The sequence below is a fragment of the Callorhinus ursinus genome, unplaced genomic scaffold (assembly GCF_003265705.2).
Source record: "Callorhinus ursinus isolate GAN/ISIS: 27379988/994484 unplaced genomic scaffold, GSC_fseal_2.0 scaffold19, whole genome shotgun sequence".
In the NCBI taxonomy this organism is placed as follows: Eukaryota; Metazoa; Chordata; class Mammalia; order Carnivora; family Otariidae; genus Callorhinus; species Callorhinus ursinus.
The window spans coordinates 8,936,326-8,955,347 of NW_027397081.1; the positions used below are offsets into that span (position 1 = coordinate 8,936,326).

General features: G+C 40.7%; 1 protein-coding gene across 5 annotated transcripts in view; it reads right to left on the minus strand.

Moving 5' to 3' along the window:
- Positions 1 to 19,022, minus strand: part of ALG9 (ALG9 alpha-1,2-mannosyltransferase) — an 89,317-nt gene that overhangs the window by 57,052 nt on the left and 13,243 nt on the right. For all 5 annotated transcript variants that reach the window (XM_025893643.2, XM_073903732.1, XM_025893644.2 and 2 more), the window contains 5 exons: positions 15,908 to 15,996; positions 13,657 to 13,792; positions 9,164 to 9,251; positions 8,881 to 8,986; positions 902 to 1,024 (listed from right to left, as the gene is read on the minus strand). In XM_025893643.2, coding sequence (XP_025749428.1) covers positions 902 to 1,024; positions 8,881 to 8,986; positions 9,164 to 9,251; positions 13,657 to 13,792; positions 15,908 to 15,996 — 542 coding nt within the window. The remainder of the gene's footprint in view (positions 1 to 901; positions 1,025 to 8,880; positions 8,987 to 9,163; positions 9,252 to 13,656; positions 13,793 to 15,907; positions 15,997 to 19,022) is intronic.

A 19,022-nucleotide genomic window follows, 5' to 3' on the forward strand; every position in this document is an offset into this window, starting at 1 on the left:
AACCTGAACATCAACTGGGTATTAGATATTAGGAATTACTGTTGCTTTTGTTAGGATAATGGCATTATGGTCATGTTAAAACAAAAGTGACTGAAAACTGTTTTCATATTCGAATAGTATAACACAGTGAACTCTTTATAAACCATTAATAGTAGAAGAGCAGAATGAGGGGTGGGATGGAGAGATCATATGGCATCCAAATCAGACTGAAAAGTCTGAAACTGAATCTCTTTCCAAAGCTCATATGAACTTCTGCTCAAATCTGTCTTCCATAATAGAAACATGGGCACTAGATACCCAAATCCGTGACAACTTGAGAAAACACTGCCTTGCACTACAGAGTCAAAGCAAGCAAAATAACTGACAAACCAAACCTTCTACAATAAGGCAAACACAGAAGCAAAACGGAACAAAGAGAAGCAAAATGTTTCTTAGGAAGTCCAAAGCTTCTCTCACTTCAGTATCAAATTTGAGGGAAATCCCTGTACGGTTTAGTTTTCAAATTTTTGGTTGAAGTAATTCCCCTAAGAATGTTTACCTCTATTACTTATTATCTTAAGCCATCTTCCATGTTAGCATGCACTTCTTTAAAATACACAAGACTCAAATACGCTGATCTCCTGAGATTCGGTAACTGTTTTTGCCTCCCTGGGTGGTTCTGTATGCTATACTGATTTCCCCACTTGAAAGGATATAAAGTTCCTCCTTTTGTCAGTTTAACTTGCAATTATTAGCCAAATCTTCACATAAATTTACAAATACAGATTGAAAATTCACTAAGCCAACCATTTCCATAGGGAAAAAATGGAGAACAGAAGTAGTAGAATCATTTTCACTTCTTGGTATACATTGTTACTTGCTCTTTCCTCCACAAAAACCTATCATCCCTTACACTACTCACCATGAAATCTCTGCAACAGGTATTCCATGAGAGAAGTCAGTGGTAGGACCAGGAGAGCCAAAGCAAAGGCTACATTAAAATTAAGAAATCCATTAATCAAATAGAAATACCAGGGTTCTGTACCTGAGGGAAACAAACAGATAAGAAATCATTTAGTGGATGCCTTCAACACCTTTACAATGCTTGACTCAAAATGTTCTTTGTTCAAGTAATGTTGATAGTCCGATGCCTCAAGTGACTGAGTCCACAAGGGGAACTCAGTTCCTGGAGCTCAGCCACACAGGGAAAGAATAAGAGCAGAAGATGGGAAGAGAATAGGATTGGTCACTTCTCCAGAACAACCAAATAATTTAAATAGCTTAGAGGTGATACTGGATTTATAATAAGCAATTTATATTTGGTCTTCATCCCCATTCCTGGCAAAGAGCTCCTAAAACCCTTGGAATTTCCTAATCGATAAGAGTGATAATGGTGTCTTTTGTTAATTATGAGATTTGGGGAAAGCCCCAAGGTAGCCTAAGGATGGGGACTGATGGTCAGGGGACCCAACCATGGGACTGAGGGGTTAGAATTTTCAATTCCACCCTGATGACCTCTGAGGAGAAAGGGGCTGGCAATAGAGTTCAATCACCAATGGCCAATGAATTCACCAATCTGCCTATGTAATGAAGCCTCCATACAAACCCAAAAGGACAGGCTTCAGAGAACTTCGGGTTGATGAACACGCAGAATGGTGAGGACTGTGGTGCTCCTGGAAGGAACAGGAGTTCTGAGCCCCATCCCACAAAGCTTGCCCTATGCATTTCTTCCATCTGGCTATTCACTTGTATCCTTTATAATATCCTCCCTAATAAGCTGGTAAATTTAGGTAAATTTTTCTCTAAGTTCTCTGAGCCACTCTAGCAAATTAACTGAACCCCAGGAGGGGGCTGTTGGAACTTCCCATCTACAGGTAGTGGGTCAGAAGTGACCATCTGTAGACTTGGGATTGGTCTCTGGAGTGCGTGTGACAGGGGGAGGAGAGGGCAAGTCTTGCAGGACTGAGCTATTCAGGTCTTTCCCCGTTTTATTCTCACTTGTTTGTCCCACTTACATTCTAGGATCTTTCCCCTTGACATGCTTAACCACTGTTCTATAGTCATGTATACAGGGAACCCTGCATTTGGTAAAAAGCAGTAAGTTGTTTTCCTTAGAGAAATAATGTTCACAGATCCAGATCCTGCTTAGAAGTTTTGAGGACTCAGAATGAAAAAAAATGACTGAAAACACAAGCCTGATTCACATGAGTTTTGATTCTTTAACTCAAAATCCTTAAACCCAAATGATGAGAACCAGCCCTCCTCTGCACATTTAGCAGGTTTTTCATCTGCTCTTCCCCTCTGTGTGATTACTTCAATCAGGCAGTGAATGACACATGCGGGTTTTAATCACTGTGTGTTGTGACACCCGCCTTGCACCACAGCAATTTCCTGCAATCAGCATTGCTTAAAAGGGTAATCAGAAGGCAGAGAAATAGTCAGAAAAACCTGACATTTTTGCAGCTTGCACAGCAAAATAAGATTAGAAACCAAACCCGTAATGCTAGAAACATTTAGGGGAGAAAAGGGAGGGGGTACCCTAAGGAAAGACTCAACTTCAATTGTGTGTCACCTTTTGGGAAAGCTCACTCCTTTCTGTCTAAACACAATGATGGTGACCATGAACAAAGGTCCTATCCCAGGCCAAGTTCATTAGAGACATATTTATACCCGGTATTCTTTACAAATCACCTTTTTGGTTTCAGAAAACTGAAGATTTTCATATAGAAATACATATCTTCTCTGGATTTTAATCAGTATTTAACAACGCATTTCCTAAATTGAGTCCTTTAAGAATCCAGTTTCCAGAAAGGTAGTTTTGTGGTTTTTTGTTGTTTAAGTAGGCTCCACACCCAGCAAGAAACCTGACACAGGGCTCGATCCCACAACCTTGAGATCAAGACCTGAGCCAAGACCAAGAGAAGGACACTTAACTGAGCCACGCAGATGCCCCAAGAAAGGTAGTTTTTTGTATCATTTCCTGACCACCAATGTGGTGGCAGCAATATCAACTTTGACCTGCCTTTTTCCTAAACAAATTTGGAAATCTGAGCCTGAGAAGAAAAACCAGAGTGACTAGGAGAAATGATGTCACCTTTCACATCATCTTTTACAGATGCTAATAAGCATCAAGAAGGGGGGAAAAAAAAGCCTCTCTCTCTTTGATCCTTACAAATACATATTATTTTTTCAGGGAAGCACTTTATTTCCAGCAAATATTTGTCTCTACCACAACTTATTATACCCTCCTACTAGGGCTGACTATCTTTTTACCTAGGTATACTGTAGTCTGAGATTCTGAACCAAAAGTATGAAGTTGGTAAACTCAACTATGTTTATCTGTTAGGAACTCATAGATCAAGTTCACAGCTAGGCTATGAACATTTCATAATTGACTGTTACTTCCTGGAAGAACTGGATAAAAATTGGAGGATAAGCCAAGAGTGGGGAAGGTTCAAGAGGCAAGTCTTTTTTTAAGATTTTATTTATTTATTTGACAGAGAGAGAGAACACAAGTAGGCAGAGCAGCAGGCAGAGGGAGAGGGAGAAGCAGGCTCCCCGCCGAGCAGGGAGCCCGATGTAGGGCTCGATGCCAGGACCCCGGGATCATGACCTGAGCCGAAGGCAGACACCCGACCGATTGAGCCACCCAGGTGCCCCAAGGCAACAGTCTTAAAAACAAGGGCAAAAAGGGACAAAAATAGTGAATTCTGCAGCCAGTGTCCTCCCCTACTTGATGAGACATCTGCCTTAAAAAAGAAAAGAAAAACTTTTATCTCTTTCCAGGGAGATATTCGATGATATTTCTCGGAAAGTATCAAAGCTGAACTATGCAGAAAAAAATGCGTCAGGATGACAAGCTACACATTTAACTGGTGCAAAGTGTGCAGTGAAAGAAGCTGGAAACAGGGTGTCTGTGGGGAATGACTCACCCATCTCCCTCTTTAGGGAGAGTGCTTCAATTCCTTCCATTCAAATAAGCTAAAGGGAACCTTCAAAGACGCTAAAAGAAGGGATAATGTTTACTGTTCCCCAGATTGAATGAAAGGAAACCATTTTTTATAGACCTATAATTTTAAAGACCTGCAAGAACTAAATTATAGTAAATCCTCTTATAAATGTCAAATTTGCAACACCAAGAGCAAAAAGACACCAAGGTTCACCAAGAACAATTAGCAACAGAAGGAAAGCTCTAGAACAGCTCTGGCTGGCAGTCAACTCTCAAGAGACTCACGGAAGCTGCATTCTCTGCTACCGCAAGAATGGAAAACTTTGAGCCTTTTAATAAAGGCCATTCGCCTTTGCCTTCCAAAATGTCCTGTCCAGCAATCTGACAGATGTGGATAAAAACACAGAAACAGGCAGGGACTGTGTCCCAAGCTGCGAAGTGGCATCCTTGAGCAGACTCAGTGTCATTTTTGAGGGAAGAGCATTTCTCAGACCTGTCCTCCCACACCTTCCCCAGGCCTGTGTACTCCTCCTCAGAGAACACATTCTTCACTCACCACACAAAAATACTTATCAACCTCAACATCTACGAACTTGAAATGTTACAAGGGTAAGAGCAAAATCAGTGCCTTGACCAGTCACTTTCTTTCTTGCAACATGAAATTTCATTTCTTGATCTTTGACACCAAAGGGATGTTTTGCCTACGACTTTGCAATTTTATGTCTACACTAAATTTCCTAAATGCCAAGTATTCTTTACCTCGTCCAAATATTCCTTCTTTGACAAGGGTAGCGCAATGCTCCTCCCATGTGAAAGAGAGCCTGCCAGTGTGCATGGCATCGTGCCATTGAAGCTCTCCAAAGGCTCCTGAGCATCCTCCAAGCCTAAGTGCACTTCAAAGGTACAGGTACTTCCTGCCCCTTCTTTAGATCAAATCTTATCTTCTACTATCTCCAACTCATGCTCTGTTTCTGCAAGCTTATTCTCCTGTACAGTCTCAATTGCCAAACTCCAGGGTTTTGCTGAGGTTGTTCTCAGTGGAAAGAACACAGGCTTTGGAGTCAGACATCCCTGGGCTCTTATCCCACTTCTGCCACTTATTAATTATGTGGAAGTCCCTCACCATCCCCACCTTAGTTTCCACAGCTGCGAGTAAGAATAAATAACGTCTATCTCACAGAGTTTTTGTGAGGGGAAGAAGACAGCAGTATAAAATTTTTACTATATAACAGGCATTTTTTTTTTAAACAGAAACTATTGTAATTAATAGTTGTGAAAATGTACTCCTTTTCTTTCTCCTGGTTTCCAAAGAGTCAGCTCAGGTCTGGACTGTGTCATTAATAAATGCTCTCTGGCCAAGAAAGTATCGAACGGTCCCTTTGAAAACCAGGAACACCAGAGTAAATATTTCTATTATAATCACAGTGGACAGACTGAATTTATCTTGCTCATGCCTGCGCAGTTTCTACCTAAAATCAGCTAACACTGTAAAACTACTTTAGCTTTTTAAAAAAAGAATCCAATGCTCAATCTTTTGTCTCAGCAGTACCTACACTGGACATCATAGTTGTCTGAAATACACTCCTCTAGCATCTACTCACTAAACTTTTACTTCCTTCCAGGCTTAGCTCAAGAACCACAACCTCTAAGAAGTCTTCTTGCTACCACCAGATGGACTTGCTCCTAGGATTCCCCATCTTTCTACTGTAGCACATAATACACTGGACTATAATTATCTATTCCTGTAACTGCAGCCTTATTGCACAGCAAATGCTATGAGGACACAAATACCCAAAGGCAATTTATTCAATGTTTCTTTAGCTGAAATCCAGTTAACTATCTGTTCAAGAAGTATTACAGGCTTATATATAAGAAACAGCACTAAGACATGAAGGCAGAAACTATCAACACAATGCATTTGTAATTTTCAGATAAGAAACGTGCCTACCATAGCCAATGAAGCACTTGGAACAGGAAAGTCTTACAAAATAGTCAAAATAATGCTAATTAGTGCCAAACATGTAGGCAAAGTAAAAGAGCTGGAGTTTCCATGACAAAAGATACGCTGTCTCACTGTTTGACATCAGCATCAAAGCATTTATTAAAAAGTCAGTCTTTGGTATTTACTGAATGGACTCACCCATTATAAGTTAGCTGACAATCAAAGTACTCTGCTTTAAAAAGTATTTTTACCATGTGCTATGGTGAGCGCTGTGAATTATGTACAACTGATGAATCATGACCTGTGATTCATCATCATACCTCTGAAACAAGTAGTACATTATGTTAATTAAAAAATAAAATAATTTTTTAAAAGTACTTTTACCTCTATTATTTTTATTTGGTATCAAAAAAATTCCAATCTAATACACCACAACAGGTCTAACCAAAATAGCTGTAGGACAGAAGAGTGATCAGGGCATAATATAATCTGATGGATACTCCCAAATTTGTTCACCCATCTATTCATCATGACAAATCTTTATTGAGGACCTAGAATACACAAAGAACACTTACTTCTAAGATGTAAGAAGTATTTTCTCTGCAGAAGGAATTAATTACACTTTAAAAGAATGGAAATCAACCCCACCCCAAAATTGTCAAATTCAAAGATGAGGTAAAAGCACAAAAATTCTACCATCAAGGAACAACCCCCTCAAGTCTGACTGACTATAGCACTGCATCAGTCCTGTTGACACCCAGTAAGACAATGCATTCTGTCCCAACAGAGCTTTTTCCATCACTAGGAAAGTGATCAGTTCCTGTACATTCAAAATAGCAAAATCTGCACTGAAGTCATCCCAGGTTCATCAAAGCAGGCAGAACAGAGCTCCAGGCACTCCTCCCAGGCAAGCACTGGCCAAAATGAATGGCAGATGCCAACATCCAAGGAAAGACTGGCCACGTCTCTGCTGGATCCCAAAACAAAGATCCTCCACCCAGCCACTGTTAAACCAGAAACATAAACAAGAATTTATTCTTTCTTTTCTACTCTCCTGGCCAACCTGTAAATTACTAGATTTATAAACCTCATCTATCTCAGCAACTGCTTTCATATAGTCTCAAAGTTTTATAAATGAGCAATCAAAACGTCATTATGTAATAACCTGTTTAAAAGGTAATGCCAGTTTCCCAAAATTAAATTGAAATTGACATAACTTATTCACCCATATATAATGGATATTATGCTTCCAATAGATTCCAGTAAATCAATTTCTAGTGTGCAGTCTGGGTCTAAGAGGGGAGTCTTCCTTCTATTGACTTGTAGAACCAAATAAAATTTTACAAGACAACTAAAACAAGGGACAATTACAAACATACAAACTCTCTCTAGCTAAAGGGAGACATCTAGAGGCAAATGCTTAAAATTGTAGCTTTTTCTCACATCCTTGGGGATCTTGGAGTCAGTCCTAAAGGGGCCTTTTATTTCTTTTTGATTATGTTCAGTTAACCAAAATATAGTACATCATTAGTCTTTGATGTAATGTTCAACAATTCATTAGTTGTGTATAACACCTTTTAAAATTCCTTCACTTAGGGAGCTCCTGGCTGACTCAGTCAGAGGAGTGTGTGACTCCTGATGTTGGGGTTGTGAGGTGGACCCCCATGTGGAGTGTAGAGATTATTTAAACTTTAAAAAGAATTAAAATTCCTTCACTTAGCAATTATTCTCTAAACAAGGCAGTTTGTGAATTCAGGTCACTGAACAAAACATGATTTTGACCTATAACCTACTGCCCTCTAAAATAACAATATTCCACAAATTCCAACAGGTCCAGTTAAATCTCACTCATATGCTTACTTTAAATCTCGTCATCCAATCTGTTGGTTCTGTTGGCAAAGTATCACAGAAAAGTGATGGACATGGCTTAAACTGATAAGACACAGAGGTCTTATTAACCTGCTTCACAGCAGAGCCCCAAGATGATCACTTACACAAAATGCTTCAAGACCTTCAGAAAATTAATGCAAAAGAAACTACACTTATTTTAATGAAAAACAGTCTCATAAAATGGCAGATCTGACCAGGAAGATCTCTAGGTCATCCCTCTAGAACTGTCTAACTCAAATGCCCCAGAGGGCCAAATAAAACAGGCTCAGGGTTAGCTGAGGATAAGGTGTGGCGTGGGGGGGGGGGCGATGGAGAACGCCTTCCCCAGACTAAAGGCATCTCACTTTTTTCCTCTCAACCCTAAACTGGCCAAACTACCCCCCTCTCATGCTGACTCTACCATTTGCTCTGCTTTGTCTACACATTTTCCAAACTTTCTCTCCTAATGCCTGATACCGAAGGCAAATTTTAAAAAGAACAAGTAATACCAAATGTTGTCTCTGTCCAGAAAACCTCTGGAAGAATATACTCCAAGCTGTTAACAACAGCCATCTGGAGATAATGGAACTGTGAGTGTTTCTATTTTCCTATTTCTGTTGTCATACTGGTTTTCTAATGAGAACAGAAAAAAGTAACTTTTAATTTAAAAAAGTAGCATCAAGAGCCAAGGCATGCTGAGAATGACAGCAGGACTAACAGAAATCACATTAATCAAAGGGTGCCTGGGTGGCTCAGTCACTTAAGCATCCAACTCTCAGTTTCAGCTTCGGTCATGATCTCAGGGTCTTGAGATAAAGCCCCGCATTGGGACTGCTCAGCGAGAAGTCTGCTGAGGTTTTTCTCTCCTTCTCCTTCTGCCCCTCCCCACACTCATATGTGCGCACTCTCTCTCAAATAAATCTTGGAAGGAAGGAAGGAAGGAAGGAAGGAATCACATTATTCAAGAAGAAATATTTACTACTTACCATCACTGTGCTATATGCAAATGTCATTTACTTTTAATTAAGATTACCAGCAAAGAAATGCTGTATTTGAGGAAATAAAGCAACTGAGCTGAAATTTCAAAGCTCAGGCAAATGAAGCTATCTCCTACTCTTCACCAGATTCCCTAAGGCCTTACCATAAAGATCAGGTCCATGAGGAGTAAAGACATTGTACAAGATGATGTTCAGTGGTGCAACAACCAGCTTCCCATAGTAGTAGCTGTCAATGACCACCACAGGCACCTACGACAGAGCAGAAAATAGACACCAATTGCAGGGTTTTGTCCTGGAAATATTCTCCCAATGCTAACAGAATAAACTTCAAAATGAAAAACAGAATGAATTCCTCATATTCTCTTTCCTACATCAACATGCTTTCATTACAACTGTAAAACAAAACAAAGAAAAAATAAAACTCACCAGAAAGAGTATTAGAGCCACCAGAAACCAATGAAAGAAACTCTTCCACCTGTGTTTCATGATCAGCAAATCAAAGGCAATGGGTAAACTATTTAACAGAGAAACAAAACAGGAAGTTAAATAAAATACTTAGAATATAGACTCAAACAAGTCAGATTCACACATACGTCATGCTGAACAGGGGAAAAAAAATGTCTCTAGCCGTTAACAGTGAGGAAAGAAAGCTGATCTAGGAGAGGATGTCTTCTCCACAGTACAGTGTCCTCTTCATAGAGCCCACGGGAGTACTGTGCACCCCATGATACACAAGAAATATTAATACTGAGCTTATGGGAAGAGCTCCATTTTATATGTATTTATGTGTAACAGACATTCAAAATATATGAACTGTAAGTGAATGTGCCCTGCAGTCCTACACCCACCCGGCCAAATGAATACTCATCTCTTCCATGATTTATAAAGGTTTTAATAACACTATAAACTTTGATATATCAGTTCTGATATATTTCCTTCCAACACCATTTGCTCTTCTCCCTTTCACTTAAATTCTTCAAGCAAGTGGTGTATGTATATTGCCTTCACTACTTTGTCCTGAAGGTCTGGCTTCAAGTTCGTGAGATGGATGTAAGGTCAACAGGAACCTCCTCTCCTCCAGACCCAGTAACTCTTCACGAGCTTCACCTCCTTTGGTCTTTCTGCAGCACTTGACACAAAGCATCTCTTCCTTCCTCTTTAGGCTTCCTGGCTCCTGTTCTTTCCTGGCCTCTTCCCAAGCGCTCCTTTCTAGATGTCTTTTTTGTGCCCTACCATGGTCCTAGGTCCTAGAAGCAAACTTCTACTCTTCTTTCTCTACACTCATTTTCTCAGTAAGTACTCCCTCTCTTACATGAACAATCACCTCCATAACCATGACCTCCAAATCTAGAACACTAGTCAGAATCCTTACCCATGCTCCAGTCATAAGGAATTCCCTCCCCACACCAGTCTGTTTCTACAGAACTTACCCAAATGTCCACTACAGGCTCTGCTCTCGACTCCTCTGCAGAACAATCCCTGCAGAACCAATTTCTCCAGCCTCTGAATTCACATGGCATTACCATCTCTGTCATTTATTTAGCAATGCCATGTGCTATCACAAGGTATTTCTTCTGTGATATGAACTTCCACATTCTATTATCTAAATTTTGCATTAACATTTGTGTTTTCATTTTTTTCTGCCCAACTAGCTATATTTCCATGGCATCTCTACTTCTCCTTTGGTAAGTAATCATACTTTTAGTTACTTGTTCAATGTCTGTTTTTCCTACTAAAATGTAAGCTCCAGAAGAGCAAGAACCATAACTCTCTTCTTTATCAAAGTACCAGCAGCGCCTAACACAAAGTATTCAGTAAATGATGGTAAACTGCGAACTGACAGCAATCCTAAAATCCCTTATCTAGGCTAAAGGCAGATCAATCAAAACATGCCAGCCAGAGGTATTTGAAGAACTCACAAAGTTCAATGTCAATGGTGCAGAGTAAAAGGAACAGAGGAACTGACAAAAACAGTTGGAGAGGTAAAAAGGAGGTAAGATCAGGACTTTGTGGGTCATGTTAGAATCTGGACACCACAGAGCAGGGGGTAGCAAGCTTTTTAATTAAAGGACCTAACAGTATGTATTTTAGGCTTTACAGGCCATATATGGTCTCTGTTGCATATTCTGTGTGTGTCTGTCAGTAGTGTGTGTTGTTAGCAACCCTTTATAATGTGACAACTTCTTAGTTCTTGGGCTATACAAAAGATGACCAGCTAGACTGGGCCCACGGGTCACAGGTTACCAGCCTCTGTTACACAGAGGAATGGGGAAGCTATTATAGAGTTTAAAACAAAACAGGGAGTGATATAATCATATTTGCATTTTAGGACGATAACTCTATAGTTTGTGGAGAGCAGATTTACAGAGATCAAGCCTAGAGATGGGAAGATCATTTAGGAGGCTGTCTGGTAACCCAGGAGCAGAGGTGAAGAAGAGTAGTCAGATTCAAGATATTCAGGAGGTACAATAAAGAGGACAGAGGAGAAAGAGTCACAGGTAATTTTCAGGTTCCTGGTTCAGCACTGAGAAGATGGTGGTACCATTTACTGAGTTAGAAACATAGCTAAAAGCACAGGTATGGAGAGAAGGTGATGAGCTCAGTTTTGTAAATGTTTAGCTGTAGAAAAGGAGATATCTAATAGGCAACCAGGAACATATGAGACGACTGGACCAGATTCAAGATATGAGAATCATCAAGATGGTTGAAAGACAGGAGAAAAGATAGAAGACGGCCTCACACAAAATCTCTGTTTTGACGATATGCAAAATAGAAGACTGGAGGTGGGGAAACCAGCCTTTAAAACACAATTAAGAAAATTTAGAATACCTGTCCTCTAGAATACCTTTAACTCTCCTAAAAATTTACCCCATAAATTTCCATAAACGTATAGACATTCGTACAAAAATGTTCACTGAAGCATTGTACATCATAGCAAAAAACAAAACCACATATCTACCAATAAGGCAATGGCTAAATTATGGTCAGATAATAGAATGCTATGCAACCCACACAAAGAACTAAGTCTACATACATAGAAGATATATATAGTTACAGGATTATTCTAAGAATTTACGGTATGTATGCACATGGACAATTTCTGGAAAGATATACAAAAGTATTAGTGACTACCTTTGAAGATTAGACTAGGGGAAAAGAGAATTAAGAATTTTTTTTACCTCATACAAGCTGGAACTTTTTTTTTTTAAGATTTTATTTATTTGACAGAGAGACAGACAGCAAGAGAGGGAACACAAGCAGGGGGAGTGGGAGAGGGAGAAGCAGGCCTCCCGCTAAGCAAGGAGCCCGATGCAGGGCTCAATCCCAGGACCCTGAGATCATGACCTGAGCCAAAGGCAGACGCTTAACGACTGAGCCACCCAGGCGCCCCTGGAACTTTTTTTATAATAAAAATATACTACTACAGTTGACTTTTGAACAACATGGATTTAAACTGTGTGGGTCCACATATATATGGGGTTTTTTAATAAATATAGTACAGTGCTGTAAATATACCTTCTCTTCTTTATTTTCATGGTAACATTTTCTTCTCTCTAGCTTATTTTATGATTAGGAATATATAATACATGCAACATACAAAATACATGTTAATTAAGTTATCAGTAAGGCTTCTGTCAACAATAGGCTATTGTAAACTTTCTGGGGAGTCAAAAGTGACATGCAGGTTTTCAACAGTGCAGGGGGTCAGCACCCCTAACCTCCTTGTTGTTAGCGTCAACTGTACTATAATAACCTTCACATCAAAGTACAGTATTTTTCTAAATTACTAGCAGTGCAGGTAAGAAGTGAAGGCAGCACAGACTAGAGCAGAAGTGGTGGGAACAAGGAATACAAGAGGAGTGTCCAGTTTCAGGCCTGGTGAGTGGGAAACGCACAACACAGAATGGTGTGGTGTGGAAAACACACCAGCGGCAGGCTCAGGGAGGCCTGGATCCTAAAGCAAACAATTTTTTTTTTTAAGATTTTATTTATTTATTTGAGAGAGAGAATGAGAGAGAGAGAGAGCACATGAGAGGGGGGAGGGTCAGAGGGAGAAGCAGACTCCCTGCTGAGCAGGGAGCCCGATGCGGGACTCAATCCCGGGACTCCAGGATCATGACCTGAGCCGAAGGCAGTCAGTCGCTTAACCTACTGAGCCACCCAGGCGCCCTTTTTTTTCTTTTTTTAAGACTTTATTTAGAGAGAGAGAGAGAGAGCGCGCGCAGGGAGAGGGACAAGGGAGAGAGTATCTCAAGCAGACTCTACGCTGAGCACAGAGTCCAACGCAGGGCTTGATCTCACAACCCTGAAATCATGACCTGAGCCGAAATGTAGAGTCAGTGCTTAACCAACTGAGTCACCCAGGTGCCCCAACATAATCTTAAAGGCAAATTACCCTCTTGGACTCTATTTTCTCATTTATAAAGCACTAATGATTGGGGCACCTGGATGGCTCAGTCAGTAAAGCGACTGACTCTTGATTTTGGCTCAGGTAGTGATCCAAGGTCCTGGGATCAAGCCCAGTGCAGAGTCTGCTTGGCCCTCTTCCTCTGTTCCTCCCCCAACTCATGCACATGCTCTCTCTCAAATAAATAAAATATTTAAAAAATAAAAATTAAAAAAATAAAGCACTAATGATTGTATTTCTCCTGCAAAGCTGTTGTAAGGCTTAGGAATACAGTTTCTAAGGGGTTTAGCAGCAGCTAACATGCAGCAGAGACTTAATAGTTACTATTCTTACTAGAATTAATCAACAATATGCACCAAGAGAAATATTCTTCCATTTCCCATAATCTCTGTAAGTCCAACTCATTCCTGTAACTTTAGGTCATTACCAGAGAACATGGAGATAAGCTAACATGGAGATTTACTATGTATGCCCAGGGATACAAGGAAGATGAACTGTGTTAGTCCCTTACCCAAGAGCAGCACTGAATGGCCAGCCTAAGATAGCCCCAGCGGCTACTCCAAGCACAGCAACGGAAGTCTTGTCCATATACCAGCCAGTCATGGCTACCAATGTGGTATACATACAGAAGCTGCTAGGAAGGAATGCTGCAAGAGTGAAAAGAAACGGGGAACACAAAGGGAGGGGGGAGGGACAAGAGTTTGAGGTTTATTAGGTGTTATTAAAAATTTACCCACATTGCACGATGTCAATAACCAACATATTTTGAGGGCGCCTGGGTGGCTCAGATGGTTAATAACCAACATATTTTGAGGAAAATATATTAGAATTGTGCAGTAAAGTGATACTCCTTAAAAAAAAATGAAGTTCAATAATTTTTATTTTCTCACTCTTGTTTTTTTAAGGTACCAACACATGCTTAGTCATACAATGCCAAGCACGCCATTCCTCTCCTGGCCGGTACCCCAAATCCAAAACTTAGAGAATTCCAGGTTATACTTCCAGGCAGGGAATATGCTGCAAGAAATTTAGAACCATTGCTGACTATTTCTGAAGCAGTTTATCTTCTGATAGTCTTCTGAGACTGTCCGGGCACTAACCATTACCCTCTAGGAATTCTGGGAAGCCTTCTCAAGGGCCAAATATTGGATGGCAACCCTGCTTTGCATCCTGCATCGACGGACATAGATAGTTCGGCCTGTAGACGTCTCCTAGTTACTTCCACTTAGCACTACTTTGTTGTAGTAAACAGCAGAGGAACTGAGTACTTTCAGGGTCTCTGCGGTCTCTGCAACAGTAACATCTGATCAGAGTTTCTAACAATTTTACACAAAAATGCAGATCTGCCTCTCCAGGCTGTATAGGCCTGCTTCACCTAGCACTAGGGAAGAAACATCAGCATGAGGCAAGGACCACAAATAGGCCATATGATCTCCCAAACTCAGTAAAGCGTTTAGAGGCTGTGTATCAAAGGATGCTTTTTTTTTTTTTTTAAGATTTATTTATTTATTTGAAAGAGAGAGAATGAGAGAGAGAGAGAGCACATGAGACGGGGGAGGGTCAGAGGGAGAAGCAGACTCCCTGCTGAGCAGGGAGCCCAACGTGGGACTCGATCCCGGGGCTCCAGGATCACGACCTGAGCCGAAGGCAGTCGCTCAGCCGACTGAGCCGCCCGGGCGCCCGGCAAAGGATGCTTTGAACTTCTCTGTGCCTTCTCATTCTCACCTGAGATGACAAAGCTAAAGGTACTCCTGAGTATCTCCCTCTCCTAAGAATCAACTTCAGCAGTAGCAAAGTAACCAAAAAAACATGAGGTACAAGCTTCACAGACAAATGCCAAATAATACTGATGCTATCCGAAGTGGTCAGTTACGGCTGCCAGTGCAGAGGACAAAGGAGCAGAGAAATCGGGGGTCTCTGCCGGCCTGGAGGGGAGAGCACAGTCTCACTGAGGACAGTGACTCTCGTAAGGTCTCTGCACAACCACATAGATTTTGATACAGTCAATGAAGTTAAATATACACTTTTGTGCTGAACACTATTTTTATGTATATTTCATGTGTATACTAGATTCCGGTACACACAAACAGAAATTAAAATTGAAATTATTATATCTAGTAGCTTAATTTTTCCAGAAAAGTGGAAACAGGCTACCTTTTGGCAGCAGGCCACCATGGCTCAGAGAACAGAAATATTCAATGGCAGCCCAACTTGCAAGCCACCACTCTAAGGTTATAGTCTAATTCTCTTTAAGTGTACTGTTAAAAAAAAAAAAAAGGCCCAACAGAGGATACATACCTTTATAGAATACATTGCAAATAATGGGCAGAAAGCAGAATCATGAAGAACACGGTTTTTAGACACAAACAAGAGCAAGATAACAAAATTATTTCTCTTCCCCTAACAGCAAGGAAAGGCAGAGGGTGCTGGTGTTTTTCAGCCTTATGGTAATAAAAATATATATATACAATAATGTAATAGAAAGCGACATGAAATAGAAAGCTCTGCTATTTATGAGTTGACTCCCAGTAAGTCATTTCACTTTTCTCAATTTCCATAACCTCATCTGCAAAAATGAGAAAATGTTTCTTACCCCTAACACAAAATTGCTATAAGGGTTGATGAAGATCATGTAGAAAACAGTGCTCTGCAAATTACTGATATGCATCCAAACATAACCTATGCCTACACAAGTTCTCCCTTTCAATGCAACTGTGAAAGTTCAGTGCACCTGTTATGCCCTCACCTGCCCTTTTACTTACCTGATGAGGAGCAAAACATGCCAGTGCTAAGAACCAAGAAGGCTAGCATCATTCGACTCACATGCAGCCCAAACTTCTTGCACACAGCCCTAGGAGAAAGGCAAAGACCATCAGCATAGCCAATCTTAAGGACAGACATTTCAAATCAAAGGAAAAAACATGCCTGCATCACAGAGAACACTGAAGATCTAAAGTCAAACACAGAACTGCCTGGACAGGTTAGCAATTGTGTGTGCAAAACAAACCCAAATATTCTTACTCTTTAAGCAGAAGAGAAGCTCTTTGCCTAGGAGGAAATGTATCTCTTCCATGCTAAGATCATGTATACTAATCAACAGGAAAACGCCTCAGATTCAGATGGGCAGAGGTTCAAATTTGGGCTCCGCCACTTATGAGCAGCAGTACCCTGGTCTGCTCTGTCAGAAAAATCCCTCTGTCAGATTCCTCACCTGTCAAGTGAGGATAATGAGAATGCCTACTTTGTCAGACTCCTATGAGCACAAAGCGTGGAAAAGCACTCAGAAGAGTGCCTGGAACAGGGTTGCTCGACAAATGGTAGTTATCAGACAAAAAGGACACACAAAGCATTAATAAGCAGTTGTCTACGTCCATGTTTCTCAAACCCAAGCAATTACACACTTCCTTTACTTCCTTCTTGGAGGTTTTTAACCCTGTAAACATTCTTAGGAATGATTAGCGCTTCCTTTAGTCCACATTTGTGCAGACATACCCCTGTGTTAAAGGTCTCCTGGCTCAGGGTCCTTAGTGCATCTCAGAGCTGCTTTCTGAAGTAATATTGCTTCTTCCTATTTGTAAATTCCTTTAGTGAGGATCTGTTAATGGCAAATTCCCCCCTTTCTCTTTTTTTTTTTTTTTTTTTTTGAAAATCCTTACTAAGCTCTTGGTTTTAAAAGATGACTTAGCTCAGTACACAATTTTAGGATGACAATTGTTTTCTCTGAGCACTTTGAAGATTTTTTTATCTTCTGGCTTTTGAGAAGGCTTCTGTTGACCTAACTAACATTCCTTTGTAGGTATTCTATTAGTTCTGTCAACTTTTAAGATCTTCTTTGCCCTTGGTGTTCTACGTGGTTTCACTAATTCCTTACTAATCTAGCTCAGGATATGTTAGGCTCCCTGAATCTATGAATTAGCATCTTTTTATTCATCAATTGTGGAAATTCTTAACCATTACTTCCCTAAATACTGCCTTTCCCCGTTCTATCCTCTCCTAGAATCTGATTGAATCTGTCGATACATGTTTAACATCTTTATATTTCCCTTACATTTCCCTCATATTTCCCTTTTGTCACTCTACTTCATTCTGAGTTCTTCAGATCAATCTTCTAGTTTGCATGTTACTGTCTAGCTGTTCAAATTAACCACTGCATTTTTTTTTTTTAAGATTTTTATTTGACGGGCACCTAGGTGGCTCAGGCATTAAGCGCCTGCCTTTGGCTCAGGTCACGATCCCAGGGTCCTGGGATCAAGCCCCACGTCTGGGCTCTCTGCTCGGCGGGAAGCCTGCTTCTCCCTCTCCCACTCCGCCTGTGTTCCCTCTCTCGCTGTGTCTCTGTCAAATAAATAAATAAAAATCTTAAAAAAGATTTTTATTTGAGATAGAATGTGAGAGCAGAAGCTGGGGGAGTAAGGGAAGGTGGGGACAGAGGGAGAGGCAGAGGGAGAAGCAGACCCTCCGCTGAGCAGGGAACCCGAAGTGGAGCTCCATCCCAGGACCCTGGGATCATGACCTGAACCCAAGGCAGACGCTTAACCGACTGAGCCACCCAGGCACCTCTAACCACTGCATTTTAAATATCAATTCTGCTACTTTCATTTCTAGTTCTATTTGGTTCTTTCTCAGATCTGCTGGGTTATTTTCATAGTCTCATTCCTTTTTTCCTTTTATCTTCTTTATTGTATTGTGGTAAGAACAGGTAATTGGGGGGGTCTATCTTAACAGATTTTTAAGCATACGATACAGTACTGTTAACTATCCACACAATGTTGTGCAGTAGCTCTCTAGAACTTACTCATCTAGCACTAACTGAAATTTAGACCCATTGATTAGCAACTTCCCATTTCCCCCTCCACCCAGCCCTTGGCAACCACCAACCTATGCTTTGCTTCCATGAGTTTGACTATTTTATTTTTTTTTGAAGACTTTATATATTTGACAGAGACACAGCGAGAGAGGGAACACAAGCAGGGAGAGTGGGAGAGGGAGAAGCAGGCTTCCCGCTGAGCAGGGAACCCAATGCGGGGCTTGATCCCAGGACCCTGGGATCATGACCTGAGCTGAAGGCAGACACTTAGCCAACTGAGCCACCCAGGCGCCCCGAGTTTGACTATTTTAGAATCCCTTAAGTAGAATCGTGCAGTGTTTGTCCATCTATAACTGGTTAGCTCACTTAGCACAACATCCTCCAGGTTCATGCATGCTGTCATGCTGTCACACACTGCAGGATTTCCTTCTTTTTCAAGATTGAATATTCCATTCTATGTATATATACACCACACTTTCCCCCATTTATCGGTCAAAGGACACTTAAGTTGTTTCCAATCTTGGCTATTGTGAATAACACTACAAAGAACACTGAAGTGCAGATACCTCTTCAAGATCCTGTTTCAAAACGGTGTCCAGAAAACTGGACAGCCACATGCAGAAGAATGAAACTGGACCATTTCCTTACACCACACACAAAAATAGACTCAAAATGGATGAAAGACCTAAATGTGAGACAGGAATCCATCAAAATCCTAGAGGAGAACACAGGGAGCAACCTCTTCAACCTCAGCCGCAGCAACTTCTTCCTAGAAACATCGCCAAAGGCAAGGGAAGCAACTATTCAGACGTCATCAAGATAAAAAGCTTTTGCACAGCAAAGAAAGCTGAAAATAGAGCTACCCTACGATCCAGCAATTGCACTACTGGGTATTTACCCCAAAGATACAAATATAGTGATCTGAAGGCAAAGATAAAAATGTAGGGATCCGAAGGGGTACGTGCGCCCCAATGTTTATAGCAGCAATGTCCACAATAGCCAAACTATGGGAAGAGCCAAGATGTCCAATGACAGATGAATGGATAAAGAAGATGTGGTATATATATATA